The 22,374-nt window shown below is 26.8% G+C and overlaps 4 protein-coding genes across 11 annotated transcripts; 2 read left to right on the top strand and 2 right to left on the bottom strand.

Moving 5' to 3' along the window:
• Positions 1–53: 53 nt before the first annotated feature.
• On the bottom strand, positions 54–1,735 carry LOC106787985 (stimulator of interferon genes protein). Of its 3 annotated transcripts, XM_014750824.1 has the most exons (3): positions 1,518–1,735; positions 1,216–1,382; positions 54–687 (listed from the first exon to the last, which is right to left on the bottom strand). In XM_014750824.1, the coding sequence occupies exons 2-3, from the start codon at positions 1,319–1,321 to the stop codon at positions 272–274; spliced, it is 522 nt and encodes a 173-aa protein (XP_014606310.1). In that variant the 5' UTR covers positions 1,322–1,382; positions 1,518–1,735; the 3' UTR covers positions 54–271. The 3 variants fall into 3 exon arrangements, with proteins under 3 accessions (XP_014606310.1, XP_014606308.1, XP_014606309.1); XM_014750822.1 differs by having other exon boundaries at positions 257–1,382; XM_014750823.1 differs by having other exon boundaries at positions 257–1,257; positions 1,518–1,546.
• A 615-nt stretch (positions 1,736–2,350) lies between these two features.
• LOC106787984 (macoilin-1-like) lies at positions 2,351–9,051 on the top strand. 3 transcript variants are annotated; one of them, XM_014750821.1, is made up of 12 exons: positions 2,351–2,493; positions 4,073–4,214; positions 4,575–4,701; positions 4,832–4,961; positions 5,101–5,167; positions 5,288–5,441; positions 5,635–5,887; positions 5,984–6,229; positions 6,529–6,705; positions 6,825–7,103; positions 7,188–7,381; positions 7,642–9,051. In XM_014750821.1, the coding sequence occupies exons 1-12, from the start codon at positions 2,414–2,416 to the stop codon at positions 7,902–7,904; spliced, it is 2,112 nt and encodes a 703-aa protein (XP_014606307.1). In that variant the 5' UTR covers positions 2,351–2,413; the 3' UTR covers positions 7,905–9,051. The 3 variants fall into 3 exon arrangements, with proteins under 3 accessions (XP_014606307.1, XP_014606306.1, XP_014606304.1); XM_014750820.1 differs by having other exon boundaries at positions 5,243–5,441; positions 6,547–6,705; XM_014750818.1 differs by having other exon boundaries at positions 5,243–5,441.
• A 3,927-nt stretch (positions 9,052–12,978) lies between these two features.
• On the bottom strand, positions 12,979–14,697 carry LOC106787996 (m7GpppX diphosphatase). 3 transcript variants are annotated; one of them, XM_014750854.1, is made up of 5 exons: positions 14,584–14,697; positions 14,071–14,494; positions 13,787–13,932; positions 13,304–13,640; positions 12,979–13,185 (listed from the first exon to the last, which is right to left on the bottom strand). In XM_014750854.1, exons 2-5 carry the CDS (start codon positions 14,426–14,428, stop codon positions 13,007–13,009), a joined length of 1,020 nt encoding a protein of 339 aa, XP_014606340.1. In that variant the 5' UTR covers positions 14,429–14,494; positions 14,584–14,697; the 3' UTR covers positions 12,979–13,006. The 3 variants fall into 3 exon arrangements, with proteins under 3 accessions (XP_014606340.1, XP_014606338.1, XP_014606339.1); XM_014750852.1 differs by having other exon boundaries at positions 14,071–14,507; positions 14,584–14,692; XM_014750853.1 differs by having other exon boundaries at positions 14,071–14,693.
• Positions 14,698–15,300: 603 nt separating this feature from the next.
• Positions 15,301–22,321, top strand: LOC106787995 (UTP--glucose-1-phosphate uridylyltransferase). 2 transcript variants are annotated; one of them, XM_014750849.1, is made up of 10 exons: positions 15,301–15,548; positions 19,906–20,142; positions 20,235–20,417; positions 20,513–20,718; positions 20,801–20,876; positions 20,967–21,113; positions 21,215–21,353; positions 21,436–21,573; positions 21,648–21,814; positions 21,904–22,321. In XM_014750849.1, the coding sequence occupies exons 1-10, from the start codon at positions 15,525–15,527 to the stop codon at positions 22,114–22,116; spliced, it is 1,530 nt and encodes a 509-aa protein (XP_014606335.1). In that variant the 5' UTR covers positions 15,301–15,524; the 3' UTR covers positions 22,117–22,321. The 2 variants fall into 2 exon arrangements, with proteins under 2 accessions (XP_014606335.1, XP_014606336.1); XM_014750850.1 differs by lacking the exon at positions 15,301–15,548 and adding an exon at positions 17,506–17,823.
• Positions 22,322–22,374: the final 53 nt, after the last annotated feature.

Genomic DNA, 22,374 nt, shown 5'->3' with positions numbered 1-22,374 from the left:
TTCATATTTTTTTTGGTGCATGGAAGAACCGGATATAAAATAAAAGTAATTTAAATTTTATCGATGTATTAGTAAACTTTACAAAAATATGTTATAACATTATAAATTATTATAATTATATTATAAAATTCCAGTATCACATATATAAAAAATATAAAATCTGTTACAATTTAGAAACAAGTATATTTATATTTTTCATTTTCATTTAGAAGAGAGTAGTTGGTTTCACATTATATTGTATAAAATTAGTTTAATGTGTAACTTAATATGTTTATTGTAAACTTTTCAGCTCTGATATCTTTTCAAGAATAATTTTTGCTACATTTACTTTAGTTCCATCAGAATTGTAATCTTCATAGTAGATCAATTCACATAAATCTCTGCATTCTGGATCATTATATATTATATCTTTTAATTTTAAATAAAATGTTTGTGTTATTTGTTTGCGATACTTCGCATACATTGCCGATTCCGGATGAAAATGTTTTTGTACTTCAAACATAGTTTGCAAAGGTGATGCACCTTCAACTGCTATATATTCTGGTTTGACACAAGGTTTTTTTCCTTCAGGATAAATCTTATATACGTTATTATGATAAGATCGATTTTTTATCCCAGCTCTATTTCTTACTTCTTTTTCTAATTCTATTGCATTTTCCATCCAGCCATTTGTAAAGTCTTTTAAATCTGGAGATGTATATGTTGAAGATGGAATTAGAATAAATAATTTTTTGATTGAAATAGATATGTTATGACTATCTTCTAAATTCTCTAATTTTTCAATTATGCCTTTACTTGCTGTACCAGTAGATGGTAAAATAATTCTCAAATAACCATAGTAGTAACTATAGGCCATTCCAGTACCATAATCAAGTCCATTCATACTACTTATATCTATATCTACATTTTGTTGAGATAAGATCAGTGTTTTAAACAGAATGTTTACAAAACAATAAGAGCATATATTTGATACATTATAGTATCTCCAAATATACCAAAAACTTTCATTCATTATTTGTGAAAAAAGAAATATAATAATACATATTCCAATGGCAATTTCATATTTTAATGGCACTTCTAATTGTTGTATCCCATAGTATTTCAACTTTGGATCGAATAAATTACAGAATTGTATCATTAAATCACATAAAATATGTATCATAAAAAGCATTGACACAATACAAAATATATTCCATATCGTGAAAGTAACATTACCGTCATACTGTGTTCCAATAGCTACTCCAATGAGTATAATTTCTAAAATAAAATAGAAGACTACTTTTAGATTTACGTTAGACACATATGATATGTTCTTATTCATTTTTGAATGTATAGAAATGTCAAGTTATAATGTTTAAATATTTTAAAATGTTTCCATGTTTCTGAAATAAAAATATATCGATATACCAATTATCTAATCTAATTGAAATACTTAGAAAGAAATGATCAAACTAAAAAATAAATGGATATCAATAAAACGAAAATCTCTATGAAAGCTTAAAACAATCTATACTTACAGTAGTACCAATAAAAATACATTTAATAAAAATCGACTAATCCATAATCGTATTTAATAAAAGGTTGAATATAATATATATTTTATATCGTTTTCAAGTGTTGTTATTTGATTGATTATTTTTTAAATTAGCGTTGTTTAGAGTTGTTCGTAACATAATAGCAACTGTATTGTATTGTCACTTGTGATCACCAACATGGAAGAAAACAGCTGATACGCAGCTGTCAAACGAGCAATAGAGAGAAAGAGAGTTGGGGGAGAGAAGAGAAACGATTAGTTAGAGGTGAGATAGAAGGGAGACAACGAGAGGTATTTACTTGCAGTAAGAGCGATAGAGCAATTGCGAAAGGAAGAAGGAAGAGAAAAGGGAACAACTGTACAGACATTTAGTTGCCAAGAGAGAGCGCCGTTGGTGTAAGTGGAAAGTGCCGATGGAGTCGTGTGGTACAGTCGGGAGACATCTACGATCGATAAAGGCTTGAACGCGAAACCCTCCATTAGGAAAAGAAATCATAATATAAAATTGGTTACATCTCGTGCACTGACTCCGCGCTTATTTAGACAATATTGACACGTGCCGATATCTCGTCCGATCGATCGTTTCACCTTTAAAACGTTTTCGTTAGAAACGATTAATATCGTAAATGGATTTTAAAACGCGATGTATCATAATGACCAATCAGCTGCTCGGTAAACCATCGTGAGACCTCGAATCTGTCCACAGACGAATGACAACAAAAGAGACTGATAGAAGTCGCGCGCGCGAGAGAAAGAGAGAGAGAGAGAGAAAGACAAAGTGGGTTTTTTTCACGACTTCCCGGAGGATTTCTGGTTTTTTCCGTTCTGTTACACGCCGCGAATAACGTCGCCTTGGTAGTGGTGAAAGTGTCGAAGAATATGAAGAGAAGAAATGTCGAGTTCGGTAAGCTTCGGAGGCCCTTGAAACGTAACAAGCTCACCGAGGGGATTTACGGAAGGTAAATTTTCGCCGCCATATGCGTCTACATTGGAATGGCCGTTCTTAAAAATAACCAAAAATCTGATCATCATATCTGTGAGAGAACGTATCCAAACTTATCAAATCCTAAAACTACTGATAAATATTTTATCGGTGAAATGCGTTTATCTATCAACCCTGCTGGACGGTGATTTTGGATTTGCGCTCGCTTTGGGAACCTTCTGTGTTACATGGCTCTTAACATTTAACTAAACTTCAACCATGTGTTCCTGTTTTTCCAGAGTATAGAACGATCTTAAAGTGTAGTGATATTTCTTAAGTAATATTGTAAAACGTCATTTGTTCAATCACATATACATTACATATTCAAGTTTCACAACACAAACTTGATCAATGTTTTTAATAGAAGACGTTTCTGTAAAAGGCCTAAGTTGTTATTTGTCATTTCATATATTGCTGTAGTTTTATCATATTATGTAATTCGTTTATTACAATATGGCATAAGAAAGATTTACATGACATGGATCTATTGTATTTGTTTATGTTACAATATCGTATTATTTTTCTCACTTTATTATTAGGACTATTCACTACCAAGTTAAGCACCTATGACATAATATAGTTATTATAATACACATACACTATATATAAAGTTTATAAAGAATTAATTAAAATTTATTTTTGTATCTAAACGTATCATTTTCTTTTGCTTTACGTATAAACAGATCTTATTTGTTAAGTTTTATAATGTCTATTTATATTATAAACTATTCATACAATATTATGCAATTATTAAGCATATAAACTGTTTTATAGATTAGAAATTATTCAAAATCCAAAATAGAAATATAAAAAAATAATAATTTCAGGTGACTATAGGTATTTAAGTTGAAATTGTGGTAGAAAGATAAATGACCAACAGATTTTTACTTAAAAGATGCATTTTATAAAATACGCTTTTAGAATATATAGTAATTAAGCTTTATTTATATTATCTACGATATATCAGTAGGTTTGGTTAAATACATGCGCATAGATGTCATTTTGTTGTTAACTATCAAAAATGTAACAATAATTATAAACAAAAATTATCTAGTTTAAAAGTTAAAGTATGATCATGTTCTTAAATTTTTGTAGAGTCATTGTTTTAATATCATTTTGATTTGTTTAAATGGAAAAATGTATTTATATTACTGTTTTATAGTACATTTCAACATGAACGCAATAAAATGTAAGATATGTATTTTTTATAATATTTTGTTCAATATTGCAAGAGAGATGAAGCATATATAAAATATGTATAAATAAAGGAATCTTATGATTCTAGCAAAATGTGTGGTTTGTGTAAATATATATAATAATGTTTAAATATTTTATCAGATATTTTTGATTATCTGNAATGTACAAATAAAGGAATCTTATGATTCTAGCAAAATGTGTGGTTTGTGTAAATATATATAATAATGTTTAAATATTTTATCAGATATTTTTGATTATCTGAGAATTATGCGCATGTATACACTTACTGACATATACCAATATATAATATTAGTGTGCTATCATAGCTCCATGTTCATAATATATGATTTTCATTTCAGTACTTTGCTTTATCTGAAGTTCCTTCTACTATGGGCCATGGTGATTTTAGCAGATTTCATTTTAGAATTCCGCTTTGAATTTTTATGGCCTTTCTGGCTTCTCCTCCGAAGTGTTTACGATTCTTTTAAATACCAAGGCTTGGTAAGTAACCAAATAATAATATATAATAATCTATTATTATTATTATTATTATTATTATTATTATTATTATTATTATTATTATTATTATTATTATTATCATTATCAACATAATCATCATTAAAGTTGAAGACATTTTATATCTAATCGCTTTTTTTGATCTTCGGAAATTAATTAATTCTTATTGACAAATGGGATTTCTATAATAAAAGATAATATTGTAGTGTAAGTAATAATAGTAATATGCGTAACATATGATAAAATGTATAGATATTTGTATAATAATATAAGTCGTCCACATCAAATGAATAGAAAAAACATAAAATATATACTATATTGAAATTATATTTTTTTTTCTTTCAGGCCTTCTCTGTGTTTTTTATTTGTATTGCACTCACATCCGATATGATTTGCTTCTTTTTCATCCCTGTGCATTGGCTGTTTTTTGCTGCCAGCACTTATGTTTGGGTGCAATATGTTTGGCACACAGGTGTGTATACATATATTACAAAAATTATATAATTATGAAAGTTTGTTATTTTCTTTTTACTTTATCCCATTTTAAAAAAATGATATTAATTATGTTATAAAAAAGTAATATAAAAAAATGTATCCAACAGATAAAGGAGTGTGCCTACCAACTGTGATGCTGTGGCTATTATTTCTGTATATAGAAACAGCAGTTCGATTAAGAGATTTTCGGCATATGCCGTTTCACTTAGATCTCTGTCGGCCATTCGCAGCACACTGGTAAGCTGATTTATTTTTTATTTATTATATATAATATTCAAATAAAATTATTGCTTGTACAAATTGTTGCAATTAAAATTGAATATAATAATCAATGAAATATATATTGTTTATATCATGAATTTTTATTTTTTTCCAGCATTGGCTATCCTGTAGTTACATTAGGTTTTGGTTTTAAGAGTTATGTTGGTTACAGAATGAGACAGGTTAGTTATATATACAATCGTTCTGTTTAAATCAATGAGATAAAATATCTTCATTATGATATTGCATTTTATTAGAGAAAACAAAAAGATGTTGCAAAGGAAAATGAGTTCTACCTGCAGTTGTTACAGCAGGCTCTACCGGTAGAACAACAGACAAGTCTGCAGCAAATTCAGTCACAAGTACAGCATATTAATCCATCATTAGAGCAACATATAAGGGCACAATCGCAAAGATTAAATTCACAATATAATCCAAGTCCTGAAAAAAGTAAAGGTAGTTTGTATTTAATTTCTAAGTGTTATATGCTATATATCAGTTTATGCCGGTGGTTCCCAAAGTATGCGTCGTGAAAATCTGGATTCAGCGAGGAGGTAGAGAATAGAAAAGTTTGGGAACCACCTGTGTATATGTTTAATTTAATGAATTTTTTTACATATATGTAATTATATATCTTATGTGTTTTCAGGAAACAATTGTGTTGAAGCAAATGTACAAAATGGTGGATTGCAAAATGGTACACAGTTTATGCTACAGACACAAAGTACCACTATGAAAAGTAATCATAGAAAATCTTTAGACAAAAGTGAGAAACAAGAAGATCAACATAATAAACATACTATAACAAATGTATCACAATCTGATAAAAGTGACAAAAGATTTATACATACAAATGGATCAACAGTATCTCACAACGACGTGCAGTTTATTGAAAGAGTCGGGTAAGAAATTTGTTATAAATGTATACATTTGTACTATAACCAAATTAAAGTATGTGCTTAGAAACAAACCAGAAAAAGGAATGTTTTATAATGCAGATCAGTGAATGATTTTGATGTAAATGAAATTGACAAAGACAAGTCAGTTAAAGGTGGAGGTTGTGGTCATTCAAATGTAAGATCACAATCTAATGGATCAGTAACAGGAAAATGGAATAATGTAAAAGAAAATCGAGAGACATCTTCGAATGTTAATGTTCAACGTGAACGTAATACTCGTAAAATAAAAAATGCTAGTGATACTACAACTGAGCAGCAGAAACAACAGGATGAATATTGTCAAAGGTATCATTTAAATCTTTTATTTAAATTTTATTTATATCTATAATTTTACGACAAATTTGTCATTAATTCCATTTATTAATATGTTTAATTTAGTTTTCCGTTATTGCAAAATAATTATAACAATATAACGATATGTATATTTTAAGTATTAACTTTAATTTAATACTTTTTATATGTCTATAATATTTAGGTCTTAATTATGAAAAAGTTTAGCTACTTCTATAATAAATGAAACGCGTAGTATACATGTTTCTTTGCGCTGCCTGTTTCTTAGGCATAATTCAATGTCGTTCAAATAGGTTACTGGTGTGTCGCAGGCTTGAGGCAGATATTAAACGCTTGAAGTCAGATTTACAATCCAGTCGACAAGTGGAGCAAGAACTACGATCGCAAATTAATACACTGATGAATGGGGAACGTCAGGCAAAAGGAGATATACAACAGCTTCAACATGATAATGATCAATTACAAAGCAAGTAGGTACTCTTAATATATATGATTTTTACTGCTTCTTTTAGTTTCATATTTAATCTTCTGTGAAATGATATTAATTCAGCAAGGAAATATATAATTGTCTGATATATATAATGTTTAGATTACATGGATTGGTAACAGCTCGACAATTGGATAAACAAACAATGTCATCGCTAGAAAAGCGGATTGCAGAAGAACGAAAGCAACGCACTGCTTGTGAGGCATCCTTAGTTACAGAAAGACGGGCACGAAGAGCTGCAGAAGAGGCACGTTCTGCTATTCCACCACCTCCACCACCACTTGTCAGACAAGAATGTACAGATGCATGTAAGAATAAAAGAGTGCAAATGGAGCAAGATCTTAAAAATCTTCGACGAGAAGTAAAAACAAAAGATGAAAGGTATGAATAAGTATGAAATACATTAGAAAAGACGTTATCAATTAACATGCGATTACTAATTATTATTATTTCAAATATATCCAGATGTAATGCACTAGAAAAGGATGCAACTCGTTGTAAAGAAAATCAAAGAGAGTCGGAGATTTTGCTTGGAGCATTGAACGAATTACAAGAGAAAACAAGACATTTAGAAAATAGTTTGAGCGCAGAAACTCGAATAAAATTAGATTTGTTTTCAGCACTTGGAGAAGCAAAACGTCAGTTAGAAATCAGAGAAAGTAAGCAACTAGCAGTTTAATCTTACTTACATAGTCATTTTTTTATCACTTTTATTAATTATTAAGGAAAAGAGTTTCTCTATTCCGCTTTTTTGTTATAAGTAATTTTGTAATATTGGTATAAATGATTTTCTTGGATAAGAAGGGCTACTATTACTTTAGAATATTATTTTTCCTCAATTAAAATCAAAGATAAAAATTTGTAGTAAAACTTATACATGAACCTTTTTATATAAAATTTCTTATTTTTCTTTAAATAGGTTTAATAAGATCTCAAGAAAAAGAAATTGAGATGCTCAAAGCAAAGATTGCTCAGGACTTAGCTGTGATGCCACAGGATACATTTGGTTCTGCACCAACTTGTGCAACGTCCAAGCTTCGATTGAATAGTGAAGTACGAGTAACAGGAACAAAAATACGTACGAACGAAAGCAGTTGTCCAGGTTGTACCGTGTCAAATTTGGATCCAAATGCAACAGCATACACGCCTAAGAGCTCCTTGATAGCATCTACTGAAGCTTAAAGACACAATTTTCTTGTTACATCAAATCCTACCAATAGTAGGATAAAAGCATGTTTCTGTTTTGTTTCTTCATGGAAAAAGTCTTTTTTTTTTTGTTGAGTAACTAACTTCTAATTTCATAACTAATATTATGTATCACAGTATTCACAGTAATATAAAACTTGGTTACAAAATTATGGGTACTCCATATTCTATATATTTTTTTGTTTGTTAAATTATGTAAAGCAAATATTTATATTTTTTGTAACAATTCAGTTATAAAAAATTAATTAAATTTCCAAAATAGATATTTTTTTCGCGCCTTCCACGAGGAACTTCAGAAACATGTTTTGTCATATTATCATCAAGAAAAATGTGGCGTTATTTACATTACTAATGATCATAAGGGCATAACGAACACTGGATATATGAATGTTGAAAATCCAGTGATATCTTAACGTGTAACTTTTATGCTGTAGATTGATCTTGCAAATATCATGGCTTGAATTGTTTATTAATTATTATACTTATTAAAAAGTTTATATATAGTATATTAAATTATGATTCGGAAAGATGCAATTAAAAGAAATATTTCTAGAATTTTAAATTATTATGAAAATCTATAAAAATTTAGTTTGATGAAAAGTCTTTCTTCCTTTTAAATTATTTATTTTTGTTTTACTTCTAATATAAATTTTTAATAACTTTCAAATAAAGATGATTTGATATTGATGTTAAAACAAAATTTTATTCTAAAATTATAAAAGTTAAAATATTAACTATTCATAAGAAATTGAATTAATAAATTTTTACAGTTTTAGATATAGGTTTAGAATGTATGTTGTAAATGTACATTGAATATATTGTAAAGAAATATCTCTTAGAATAATTAAAATTTTTAAATCTTTATTAAAATGTAACAGTTACAAGTTTGGTGTCTGCAAGCAATCTTTCTACAACATATGCCTATGACGACTTGTTGGTGACATAAATTCATATGCAAGTCGTATTCCGAAGCTAGTCCACTATACAAACTGTATTTAATGTCATCGGCGAATGAAGCCATTTTAAGTTATGTGATCATCATTCGAAGAGTACCCATATTAACATGCAAGAAGAAGGGTTTATTGTGTATCATCAAAATAAACGACAAGAGGCATTAAATTCATTTTAGGTAACCTTGTCTGATTCGATACTCATTTTTATAAGTTTTATGTGATTTTTCAATATCTTTATTTTTAGTTAAATTTTTTACGTATTGGCTTTCAAACGGTACAAAGTAGGTGTATTTAACTAAAGATATACAAATTATAATGTAATAAAAATAGACACTTATGGGCTTTTTAAATTAAGATTAAATAATGATTTATATTTTTTTTTTTGTTAGTCTCTTAAAGAAAAAAAAATGAGTGATTCTTTGTTAATACTTAGAAATGTTATGAGTTATTAAAACATCGTTTATGTAATGCCATTTGGATTTCGAATTTATATATGAACTTATGTATAATATATATATATATGTATATATATTATCATATATTTATATATGAACTTATGTACAAATACAGAAGAAAAAGATAACACTATTTAAGTTAATCTGAATTTTTGTTTTTAAAGTTGGTTTGATTATTCAGCAATAATAATCTAATTACTGAGACTGTCTTAACGACTATATCAGAGTAAAAAATAAATAATCCTTTGATATTTTTCAATGTAGTTTTGAAGTAAATAAGTAAAATCTTTCATATCTGCTCACAAATATTTCAAGTTATTATTAGATGTAAAGGTAGATGGTACATAATGTTAATGTGATATATGTTATTCCTTGCGCAATTATTACGTCACATTAGTGAGTAATCCATAAAAAAAATGTTAAAGGAATATGCTAATTTATTCCTATTTTTTGTTTAAATGGTGCTCGAGAAAGTTATATTAAATTCTTAATATTAGATTTTATACTTTTGGTTTCTATTAATGCACGATATAATTTAATAGTCTATATATTCTAAGAAAATTATAGATGTGACGGCATTACGTATGTGATAATATCAGTAGTTGTAAATTTCATTTCATTCAATATTTCCTACCCGCGAGAAAGCCAGTACCTATATCATTATTTAAACAAGTCAAATCATTAAACATCATGAGACCATTTTTCCATAACTGTATATACAAACCACTGTCATGGCGATGAACTCGTTAACACTTGTGTAGTGGATCATGACCAACTAGTCAGACAAAAGATATTTTACAAGCACAAATATTACAAATACCTAATATTTGTTAAAGTTTGTCTCATGCAAAAAAAAAATAACATAAGCCATTAGTTCTTTTCTGTTGTACTTTATTCATTATATATTTGAATAATAAGTTACCAGTGTGGTCTTTATTTCCTGGACAATCCACTTAATGGATTATGAAACAAATTTCATATTAATGCACAATCTTTAATTAAGTTCCAATTTTTTGGAATTTTTTGATCTAAAGTTTTCTAAAGATTATTTGAACGCTTTCTAAAGTTTAATGATTTGTAATAATATTTTTACATTCTGATATTATTGCAACAGCTATTATGAAAGTATATAGACCTGAACATAATGTGATTAAAAAAAAACAATTACACTTTTATTTTTTTTTATTATGCGTTCTATTGTTTTTGTTTCCTAGTAGAATATGTGTCGAGTGTTAAAGAAATTACACCTATCTTGCTCTTACAAACTATTACAGACTTCCGTCTTCACATTTATGTGTAAATACGTAATTGGATAATGTGATGAAAAAAAAATGTATATAATTAATTGATAGAGGAAGTTCTGGTATATTTAGAGCAAATTATTGAAGATATAGGGCATTTGCGTGTCTTGATCAAATTTTTATGCAAGGTTGTAAGTTTAACTTATTATGGCAATGAAATCTTTTTTCTTTTTTTTCTCTCTCCTACTATGCGTGCAAATAAGTTATAAATTGATATATACATATCTAATGTTATAATTATATAATGGAATGGATATTTATTTTTTAGATAGATTACAATCTCAACTATATGCAATGTACCTGATGAAGGGTATACTGCAATATCTTTGGTTATTATATTTATCCTTCATTTCTTTTTGATTGAAGGTTGGCACAGAATCATTATTTGTACTATTTATATGAGCAATATCCTTTATATTGAATTGTTGTGATATATGTATATGCTTATATGTACATGCAAAAAAAAGACAAATTTTAAAGTGTATTTTACACAATTTTTTGTGCATATACGCATGTTAGCATAAGTAATATGATAATTTTTCTACTTATTATTACAAAAAAATAATAATTAATTAATTAAAATAGTAGGGCTAATTTTTGTATTTGACTGATGTATATGGTTTTCATATACTATGAAATAATTAGAAGCATAAGTACTTAACATATTATTTTTCGCAGTTTAATATTCTCTTCTTCTTTGGAGATGAAAGAACGAGACGAGCACAAATTTAGATGTCTGTATTTACATCTCTTCCTGAGTATTATATATATTTTGCAAAATTGTAAAGCCATATGATACAATATTTCGTTAATAAGGGACAATAAAGTGCTTCTGTTCAATAAGACTTTCAAGAAATTTTATTGCAGTTCGAGATTATCATAAAAAATAATAAATTCACCAAACTAATATTTTAAATGCTTCCAATGTTTCAGTATGTACTTAATCATACTTTTATTTAGAATTAAGTTAGCATGAACATAAGCACTATGTATTTGGTACAAAACAGTTACTGATCTCACGATATAATTAGCATACACGCAGATGCCCTTTACAAAGAATTCGACGTCAATGTATTTATTAACATTTATTAAAAAAGATCGTATTCACATAATTTTGGGTTGAAAATCATACAAATATGTTATAGTTGACTTTGTTTTGATGGTGAAAATCAAATATGTATCTTTCCCATTTTTTAATATACAAAAATATCTGTTATTACTAAGAGTTTATATTTCCTTTTTTATCATTATCTGTTGAACAATCTTACTCCATCTATTATTTTAAATTTACTCTTCTTAAAAATTAAATCTTATTCTTTTTAATTTTTTTTATTTATAATATATATCAATCGAGGAATATGAAAAACATGAATCGAGTTATATAAATGTACAATTATAGATTCAAAAATGTTAATTAAATATTTATTCATTTTGTTTAACAGTTTTCTTTCTTATAAAAATTCTTATAAAATCACAGGGAACTTAAATATATTATAATTATATTAGTCGAAACGATATTGAATCTTCAAATGTACTTTATTATTTCTAGGTGTAATATTTAACTACACTCGAAAATATTATCTAATTCATGCTGCATTTTAGAGTACCAATGCATACTGCAATTTCATAACGTTCCTGTCCCTTGAAAATATTTGTAAAATGGTTGATATTAAATAGTGAAAAATCTTCATTGTGTACCATGTACCATTGTCTGTTTAGTAGGAATATTTATTAAAATAAAAATTATAAAATGGTATCATACATGATTCAGGCAGCTTCATCAAGTGCTGGGTTATTCTAAAGTATGCTTATCTTAAAGTAATATAATTTTTTTTCGGGTACTAAAAATCCAATATACGTATGTACATGTAACTATGCAAAGTAAAGATATGAAAAGTTTACATGTTACTTTCAAAACTGTTAAATCATATAGTCATACAAAATGACAAGCATTTATAACGAATACGAGGAGCCACTAATTTTATTATGTCATAAAAAGAACTTCTCTGAGAAATATAAAATTGACAAATATAAAACTTTCTTTTATATATTAAATTTAATTATCCAAAATCAATTAATGAAATTTTCTTATTTTCATTATTATATTTTATTTTTTATTACATAATTTTATTTATTTTTTATATTTAAAAATAAATAAACTACAATTTATTAATGAAAATACGTAGTTTATAATATGTGGAAATGCAATGCTTCCATAAAATATCATTTATTTACTCAATATTGCATTATGTAGTATAAGGACAGAATTTTATATTTTTTAATAATCCATATATTTTATTTGTGTTATTATATATAATATATATATTTATAATAATTTTCATAAAATAATTTTGTTTTACAGATCTCACTTATGTTTCTTCAGACTCAGATTCTTTTTTTCCCACAACTCCATGTTCCCGGAATTTAGTACATAATGGATCTCCTTCAAATACCAGAAACGAGAGTATACACTTTGTATAGTAGTCTGGCATTAATTCTATATTATTTATAACAGTGGATAAAAGATGTGCCCTATCAACGTGTACTCCTATTTTGAAAAGATTTTAATAAGTATTACAAAATGAATAGATTTTTAAATTAATATGTCATGTAAGCAATAAGCAGAAGATTTATTAATTTTACAAATATAGATGTTGATATATTACCTGAACTTTCAAACATGAGATAGGAAAAATGAACATGTAGATAATAATATGATGGTTGATAATGAAGGTATATCCTAAGTTGAGTCGCAGGTATATTGTACTTTTCAGATATGCATGCTATTCCAGAATCACGTATATTTCTCAATAACGGAAGATGAGATGCATTTAATTCTCTCATAGATCTAACTTTTTGAAATGGAAGAGCTAAAAGTTTAAGTGACTGAGGTTGTCCATCCCATTTCAAATCTGGTACCATTACAAAACCTGTTTCTTTATTTGCATCCTCGTATACAATTTTATCTTGTTCAGCTTTATGGGCTAAAATATTATCTATCCACTGAAATTGATAAAGATAAGAAGTATGAGTTTAAATATAATGCCTTTATTCATTATATTCTATTCAATTTGATTACTAAGCACTATTTTTACTTGATTATATGAATAGGCGTAATGGTTTCACTAATCAAATCAATATATACATACCTCCAAAGAAAATTGTTGTGATGTAATATGAGGTAAAGTAATTTTTTCGTATAATTCATATGTCTCATTGACGATATGTAATTCTTTTTTTTTAAACTTTTCAATGTGTTTCGGCGTAGCAGGATGTATTAACAATACATTTAAACCTTTAATTATAATATACAATTACAGTACAACTATATATATATATATATATATATATATATAATAACATATTTTTCTTTACTAGTATTTTGTTTATCATTTATACAAATCATTCAAATTTAATATATATATTAACTTACCATTATATTTTTTTACTGGAAAACACTTATAATTTCCATAAATATGATTACTAAAAACTTTTTGAATAGTAGTATCTTCATTAAAAAATCCTTCTTTTAAAAAAAGTTCGTCAGTAGGAAAAGTGGTCTTTTCTAATGAAAGAATAGCGGGACTTTCGCTACCTTTGAAAGTGCCTTCGATAAAAATTTGTTTTCTCGTATTATTATTTTGTAAAATTCTTTTCATTTCAAAGGTTGATAAATTGATTTCATCTTCATGTTTGCCATCGTCTGTTTCAGTAGTATTTTCTATATCTAGTTTAAGTTTTTTTGCTGGAGAACACTCTCCTTCGTCGTTATCCAAGTATTGATCCGCCATATTTTTAATAAAACGCGTTCGACGTACTACTTTACGTGCAACACAAACGTTCTTTTACTTAACTACCTGTAATTTGAAACTAATATACTTTGTCAAATTTGTTCTCTTTGATATGAAATAAATTTTAAGTAACACTTAAAATACATCACTATTACCTTTAATATTTTGATACAGTAATCATAACATTGCGATAGTATTATTTGTAGGTTGATATTACTAGATAGTGTAACAACGGTACCGCTTGTTTAATATGCGAAATCACGCGTATGTACGGCCAATCATTTTCGTAGAATAACTCCTACACGTAAGAAAGACCAATCAGGAAAGGGATTAATTAGTATTTTATTCTTTAATTTTTTCAATGATATATTAATAATTATTTTAATATCTACTTTTCTCTCTCATATATTACCACATTATATTCTTGTTGTTTCATTACATGATTATTTACTAAAATATTTAATTACTTTTTATTGATATTAGAAAGGAAATTATTCCTTGTTATAATAAAAATTTATTTCAATCGAGATATTTAATATATCTTTTTTTTCTAGAAATTTAATATCATTATACAGAAAGAATGATAAATATTAATAATAAATAATAATAAATATATAAACAAGACTGACATTATAAAACAATTGTCTTTGTATTGTTAATAATGATGTTGGTTTAAAATTAATACGTTTTTTGTTTTCAATTCAACAAGATGTCAAAGACGATAATAAAAACAAAAGAAAAACAAAGTATTAGTAACAATCAATGAAGAATATCAAATCTAGTAATTTGATTGTGAATCTAGTAATTAAAATGAATATTAACTTCTTTGAAAAATAATTTTTGTTCAATAAAATATTACACTTTGTAAAGAGGTGAAGTTTATTTTTGTAGCTAATGAATGTATTTTTAATCTTGTATAGATATCTATATGCCTTTGGACATAGCTACAAATAAAGATGTCATCCATGCATCGTAGGTACACGGTTTCAAATATTTGGTGACTAATTCAGATTCAGCACAGAGGTTGTTCGCTGACCTTGTTTAAGGATTGAAGAATCAAATATTTCAGGGAAGCTGCATAAAATTAATTTAAAAAATGCTAGAAGTCGATGACAGGAAGGTAAGTCACAACTACGATTATTACAATTATTTTACCTTAACTTGTGAGATGATCATTTTTTATATTAATTAAACTACATTTATACATACAAACATATATACATATATGTTATATATATACATATATGTTTGAAGTGTCTTAAATTGAACGGTTAACCAGTACTTTTAAATATGTTTCCTTTCATAATGTGATATTTATCCAACTAAAATTTATATACACTTTAGAGGTTATCTGCGTTTGGAATTTTATCTTAAGTTATATACAAGAAATCTACGTTTTAAATTTATACTATCTAATTACTTCAATTAAAACGAATAAAATTATAACTGTATAGATATATTTTTGTCCTTGGGACATTTTTGTTTTTGTTAACAAAAAATTCTTAATGTTATCTGCAAAGTGTTTTTCTTCATTTATAAATTAAAAATTGTGTCCATCATTAGGGAGAAATAATTACTTTACTTATTATTACGTTAAGATTTATAGATTATGTAACATTGATTAATTATGTAACGAGTGCTATATAAACACTAAAAGATGATAAGCCCAGAAAGATATTTACTTGGTCTTTTTGCAAAAAATAATCAATTAAATGTCATAATAAATTTTATCAACGAAATAACTATTATTATCGTCTATATTGATATCATTTAATTTGTCTTTTAAATATATATATATACATATTAAAAATTTATTTTTTTCATATAGATATTTTATATTTATAAATTAGTATTTAGGAAAAAGTTGATATTTTTTGTAAACATTTTACACGCATTAATATTAGAAACAATTCGTTAGAATCGATAAGAATTATTCATGAAATATTTCCACACAATTAATGAGTGGAAAACTTATCAACTCGGAAAAAGGAACAAAAATAATTATTAGAAAAGATTGAATAATAAAAATACTTATCATGCAAAATAAATTTCTTATCATGCTTGACGTACATACTTCGAAATATGCATAGTGACATTTGCATTTTTTAAAATTTTTTCAATTTCAAAAGAACACGAATAAATATACGAAGTTACGTTTACTTTTTTTTTATTTCGTTATATATAATTATATAAATTAACTGACCTCTTCTTAATGGATAAAATATTGTATTTTACGTCTGACGATGACAATCATTGTCGTCTGCGGTTTTTATCTTATACGTTGCACAAAGCTGTATATGTAGAACTTTCTATGAATAATTTTTAGTACTATTGTTGGAAGACAGAAACGTAGTTTTTTTTCTTTACGTATTCAGAATAAAATGGCATATTTACTGATATCATACTCACATTATTAGCAAAGTTAATTTTTGAAGATATCGATCTCTTATTTAGTGATATTTTTATTACAACGAATAAAAATTTAATATGCAACTTATAATAATAATAATCCTATCATAGATAATACATAAAATTAGAATTTGCTTAGCATTAGATATTTTATAGAAATAAAAAGAAGAAGAAGATAAACCTCATTGGAAAAATATTTTTAAAACACTACATCTACTGATAAGTTTATCTATACATATTTATGTCGTAATTGGTTATTAACAAAAGTTATATCTTTTGCAATCGAAAGAAGATAACAATCATTTAAGTTTATTAGAATAATTAAAACGATTTTCTATAATAAAAGTCTATTGAAAAGAAAAGTACAAAAGTATTGACTGTGCAAAAATTAGAATTGATCGATTGATTCGAATAAATAAAATTAGAATTATTATATTTCGCTGAGAGAAGTGGATTGAAAGAATCGTGGAAGATCAAATGAAGAGTCAAATGTTGTTTATGATAATTGATATCGCGGTCGAAGATAAGATGACTCGCGAAGAAGGTCAAATAATAAGATAGCTATTATAATGGGGGGGCTCGGTTCATACGATTTTTCTTCATTTTTCATTTCTAAGCCGATTTTGAAAGAACTTCGTACGTTTTAGTTTCTTATATTTTTTTCCACCTCTTCCTCCTACTCTTAAAACGAAGTGATAAGCTGTTCATCGTTACTACTCTCTCATTTAACGCAACAACGTGTTGTGTAGTCGTAGATTAGCTTCGTTGGGAGTACAAGTTCGTCACGTGTGTCACACTGTCGTTCATTCCTTCATATATTCCTGTCGTGTGTGGAGTAGTATACTTCTTCTAACTTGTGTCGCATTGTGTCATAGTCATCGTTGCGTCACTGCACTTTCTTGAAGGCATTGAACAAAAAAATAATATATTTTTCATTACGAGGAAAGAACGTCAAAGAAAACACGATGATTGAGTATCTTTTACAAGTAAGCTTCATGACTGCTTGAAATTATAATTTTGATTTTATATACGGATCGTTGATATTATTTATAAGTATGAAAAGAGAAGCTTTGACGTTTTCGTTTCATTAATCCTCTCCATTCAATTTTCTCTACGTCTTGTCCTATACTTGTAACAAATTGTTTTTATAATTATAAAGTATCTACATCAATGAATACAAAATTATATCGAAATTGTAAATAATTATTGTTGTCACGTTAGAAATAATGTTTTATAATAAGTATTGGTATTATCGTCTCACAAGCGTTACATAGAAGTTCAAAGAATTAATATTTTTTATTCTAAAATTTTGTTTTCTTTTCCCATGGATTTTTGTAAATCGCCAGGTTAATTTATTCGCATTTACATATGCAAATATTCATTCTCGCGTCACATTTTCCTTTGAGAAATATTATGAACGAAGAAATTCTTTTCTTTTTCTTTTTTTTTTTTTTCAAACGTACGCTTACAACATTTTCTCATTTATTTCTCCCGCTTAAATGGCGCGCGATACTTCTAATCTTTTCTTGCGACACATATTTATGCGTTCTACTTCTTTAAATCTCGCGAACAAAATTATTATACGTGCTTAAAAGTTTTTTTCTTTTAAATTCTCATATCGTTAAAGCATTATTCGCATAATCGCACATCGATAACTCGTATCTTGATCGAAAAGGTCAACTGTTTAGCGTTCTAGTTCAAATGAGTATTTAAAAAACAAGAATTGCTTTATTTGCTTAATAATATATCCTAAATCTAACTGAAGTAATCAAAATAATTGTTAAATAAGATCATGTTATACTATTTAATAAAATAATTGATTTAAAACTAATATTAATTGTAATATATTATAACGAAATTATTCACATATTAACCCTTCTTTGCATGATTTTTTCTTTTTTTTTAAATAAATCAGGGTGATGTAATTAATGCTCTAGATTAAAGGAAAAATATTTTAAAAAATCCTAGTGCTATTTTTTGACAACTGCGTTTTGTTGTACGCAATAGTCGCTTAAAAAGTTGCTAGCAACAACAAATATACAGTACAAGGGTTTTGCGTACCTTTTTTTGTTGACTAAATATTATGATTGAAATTTCCATCATCATGCAAAGAAGGGTTAAATTAATTACTAATTTAATACTAAATTAACAATAAAAAAGAATTTACTTAGTTAGTGCATGCATATATATTTTTATCATGTAAAAAGAACTAGTATAACATTGGTGATATATAAAATATATGTTTTTTTATCGTGAGCATTGAAGTGCTTATCAATTACTATACAAAATATGCACGTGTTAATCGTCTTCTATTATATAATATAAATTGACGTATTACGCGAGAAAAATGATCATTGCTTGAAATATTTTATAGATAAACAAAAAATCAAATTCGTAATATTCAAGTATAATTGTAATTCTTACAAACTTCTTTTGAATTGGATATTTAAATTCTCACATTTTAATTAATAAAATAATGTTTACTCATTGAGAAAATTAAGTTAACTTGTATATGTAATTTTGCTATATGTACTCGTATAAAAGTATTTTTAAAATCGTGTGTGTATATATAAATCAGATAAAATAAATGTAAGATACGTGTCGCTCACATTACACACAATCACACGACACACAGAGTCATTGAAAATATAGTAAAAGTTTTTATGAATTGAGAAACATTTGAATGAAAAAACAAAACTATTTACTATTCTTATTTATAGTGACATAGTTACGAATATATGCTCTTAATTTTAACGACATGCTCTTATAAAAAAATTATCTTATTGCAACATACCAAGAATTTTATCGAATTTTGATAATAATTACACTAATTATTATTATTATTTTTGTTTGTTTTTATTTCTATAAGCTCTTTATACATATAAAACTAACTTATAATATTATTTTACTGCGCTATTTTTTATAGCGTATTTTTAAACGATCATCATGTGCGAAAATTTGTGCTTAAATAATTATTATAATAAGGCTACTGTGATATTCGATTATATGAAGACGAAAGGTAATATTAAATTGACTTTTGTGGTATATTATTTAATTAAAAATCGTAGGCACGTGGTCATCAACGTAGTTCTTCAGATACACAGGCATTTCGTCAACGAACTAAGATAGATGCCGAGAATGAATTGCAACAGGAATTAAACAAATTGGTTGATACCGCTCCCCCAAATAGGAGAGAAGAATTTGCTCGACAATTCGATGGATTTGCGAATCTTTTTAAACGATTTTTAGAAGAAGAAGGCCCATCTCTAGAATGGGATGGTATTCAAAAATTACCGGAACATGCTGTATGTGATCACATTTTTTATTCAGAGCATTTTTCTTATATTCGAGATATTTGTAATTTAATATTTTCATTTGTACGTTTATTTATTTTTAGATACATAATTACAATAGCCTTTCTGATCCTAATAATGAAGAAGTCAAGGCTATGTTAAATAAATTAATAGTTGTTAAATTGAATGGTGGACTAGGTACAAGTATGGGATGCCATGGACCAAAATCAGTAATAGCAGTTCGCAATGGATTGACATTTCTTGATTTAACTGTTCAACAAATCGAGGTAGATATAATTATTTATAAATAATAGTTATAATTAATGTTACTTTTATCTTTCAATAATAAACATCTAATCTGAGGTATTTTATATTTGAACAGTACTTGAATAAAACATATAATGCGAATGTACCACTTGTTTTGATGAACTCATTCAACACAGATGAAGATACTCAACGAATCATCAGAAAATACAAAGGGATAGATATTGATATTCATACTTTTAATCAAAGTTGTCATCCTCGCATTAATAGAGACTCGTTTCTTCCTCTTGCACAACATTGCAATGTAAATGAAGATATGGAAGCGTATGATTTTATATATTTTCTATAACCACCTATTTCGTAGAAAATAATATTATATTAAATATTAAGACATTTGTATTTACAGTTGGTATCCTCCTGGTCACGGAGATTTTTATGAAAGTTTTAAGAATTCTGGTCTACTGAAAAAATTCATTAAGGAGGTATTATATTTGATTGAAATTTATTATGTATATATATTCATTTTTTAATTTATATAATATCATTTATGTTTAATTATTATTTGTGTGTAGGGTCGTGAATATTGCTTTATCTCGAATATTGATAACTTGGGTGCGACTGTAGATTTAAGAATTTTGAAATTGCTGCTAGATAAAGGACACAGTTCCTCTCCAGAATTTGTTATGGAAATAACTGATAAAACAAAAGCCGATGTCAAGGTAAGTTTTATTATTTTTATATATATAAATCAAGTAATTAATAACATCTCTGTTTGATGATATTATACAAATTTGTCTACGTCAATTAATTTTGTTGACAGGGTGGAACCCTTATTCAATATGAGGATAAACTTCGACTTTTAGAAATTGCACAGGTTCCTAAAGATCACGTAGATGCTTTTAAATCCGTGAAAACATTTAAATTCTTTAATACCAACAATCTCTGGGTTAAACTTGATGGTATAAGATAATTTATGTTACAAAATTATTATGTATCATTAAATCTTTTATGTTTGCAATACATTTTATATATGTTTTGTAGCTATTGAAAGAGTTTTGGTAAATAATTCGCTCAATATGGAAATTATTGTTAATAACAAAACGCAACCTAATGGTTTAAACATTATTCAACTTGAAACAGCTGTGGGTGCTGCAATGAAATCTTTCGAAGGAAGCATTGGTAAGTAAAGGAAAAGATGTACTACTAATATATTTATGATTATTTATAATTATAATTTGTAATATCTTTCGTAGGTATAAATGTACCACGTAGTAGATTCTTACCTGTCAAAAAAACGTCTGATTTAATGCTTGTCATGAGTAATCTTTATATACTTCGTAATGGATCTTTAGTAATGAGTCCACAACGAATGTTCCCTACAACACCTCTTATAAAACTAGGTGACAATCACTTTTCAAAGGTAGATTTACGTTTTATTCATTTATGGATGTTCTAAATAATTATTAATTAAACATTAGATGTAATAAAATTCTATTTTTTGTTGTATAGGTAAAAGAATTTCTTACTAGATTTCCAACAATACCAGATCTTTTAGAATTAGATCATTTGACAGTATCAGGTGATGTAACATTTGGTAAAGGCGTTGCCTTGAAAGGTACTGTTATCATTATTGCTAATCATGGAGAACGTATAGATCTTCCATCTGGAACTATCTTGGAGAATAAAATAGTTTCTGGAAATTTACGTATATTAGATCATTAATACAGATTCACATCTATCTTGATAGACTTGCACAAACTACTGAAGCACACATAACTGCGAATGCTTTCCTGATATTTTAGATGAATTTAACTAGTCAAATAAGTTTGTACATAAGGGTATATCAAATGAGATTTTACAATTTTTGAAATTAGAGAATCTGAAATGTATGTAAATGAAATGATTGTAAAATATAAATGGCTTGATGCAACAATAAATTGTTTTTCTTTTTTCTACAAGATGCAACAACAACAAAAAATA

The sequence above is a fragment of the Polistes canadensis genome, unplaced genomic scaffold (genome assembly GCF_001313835.1).
Source record: "Polistes canadensis isolate GaletaPanama2010 unplaced genomic scaffold, ASM131383v1 scaffold_121, whole genome shotgun sequence".
Taxonomy (NCBI): Eukaryota; Metazoa; Arthropoda; class Insecta; order Hymenoptera; family Vespidae; genus Polistes; species Polistes canadensis.
This window is presented reverse-complemented; position numbering and strand designations above follow the sequence as displayed.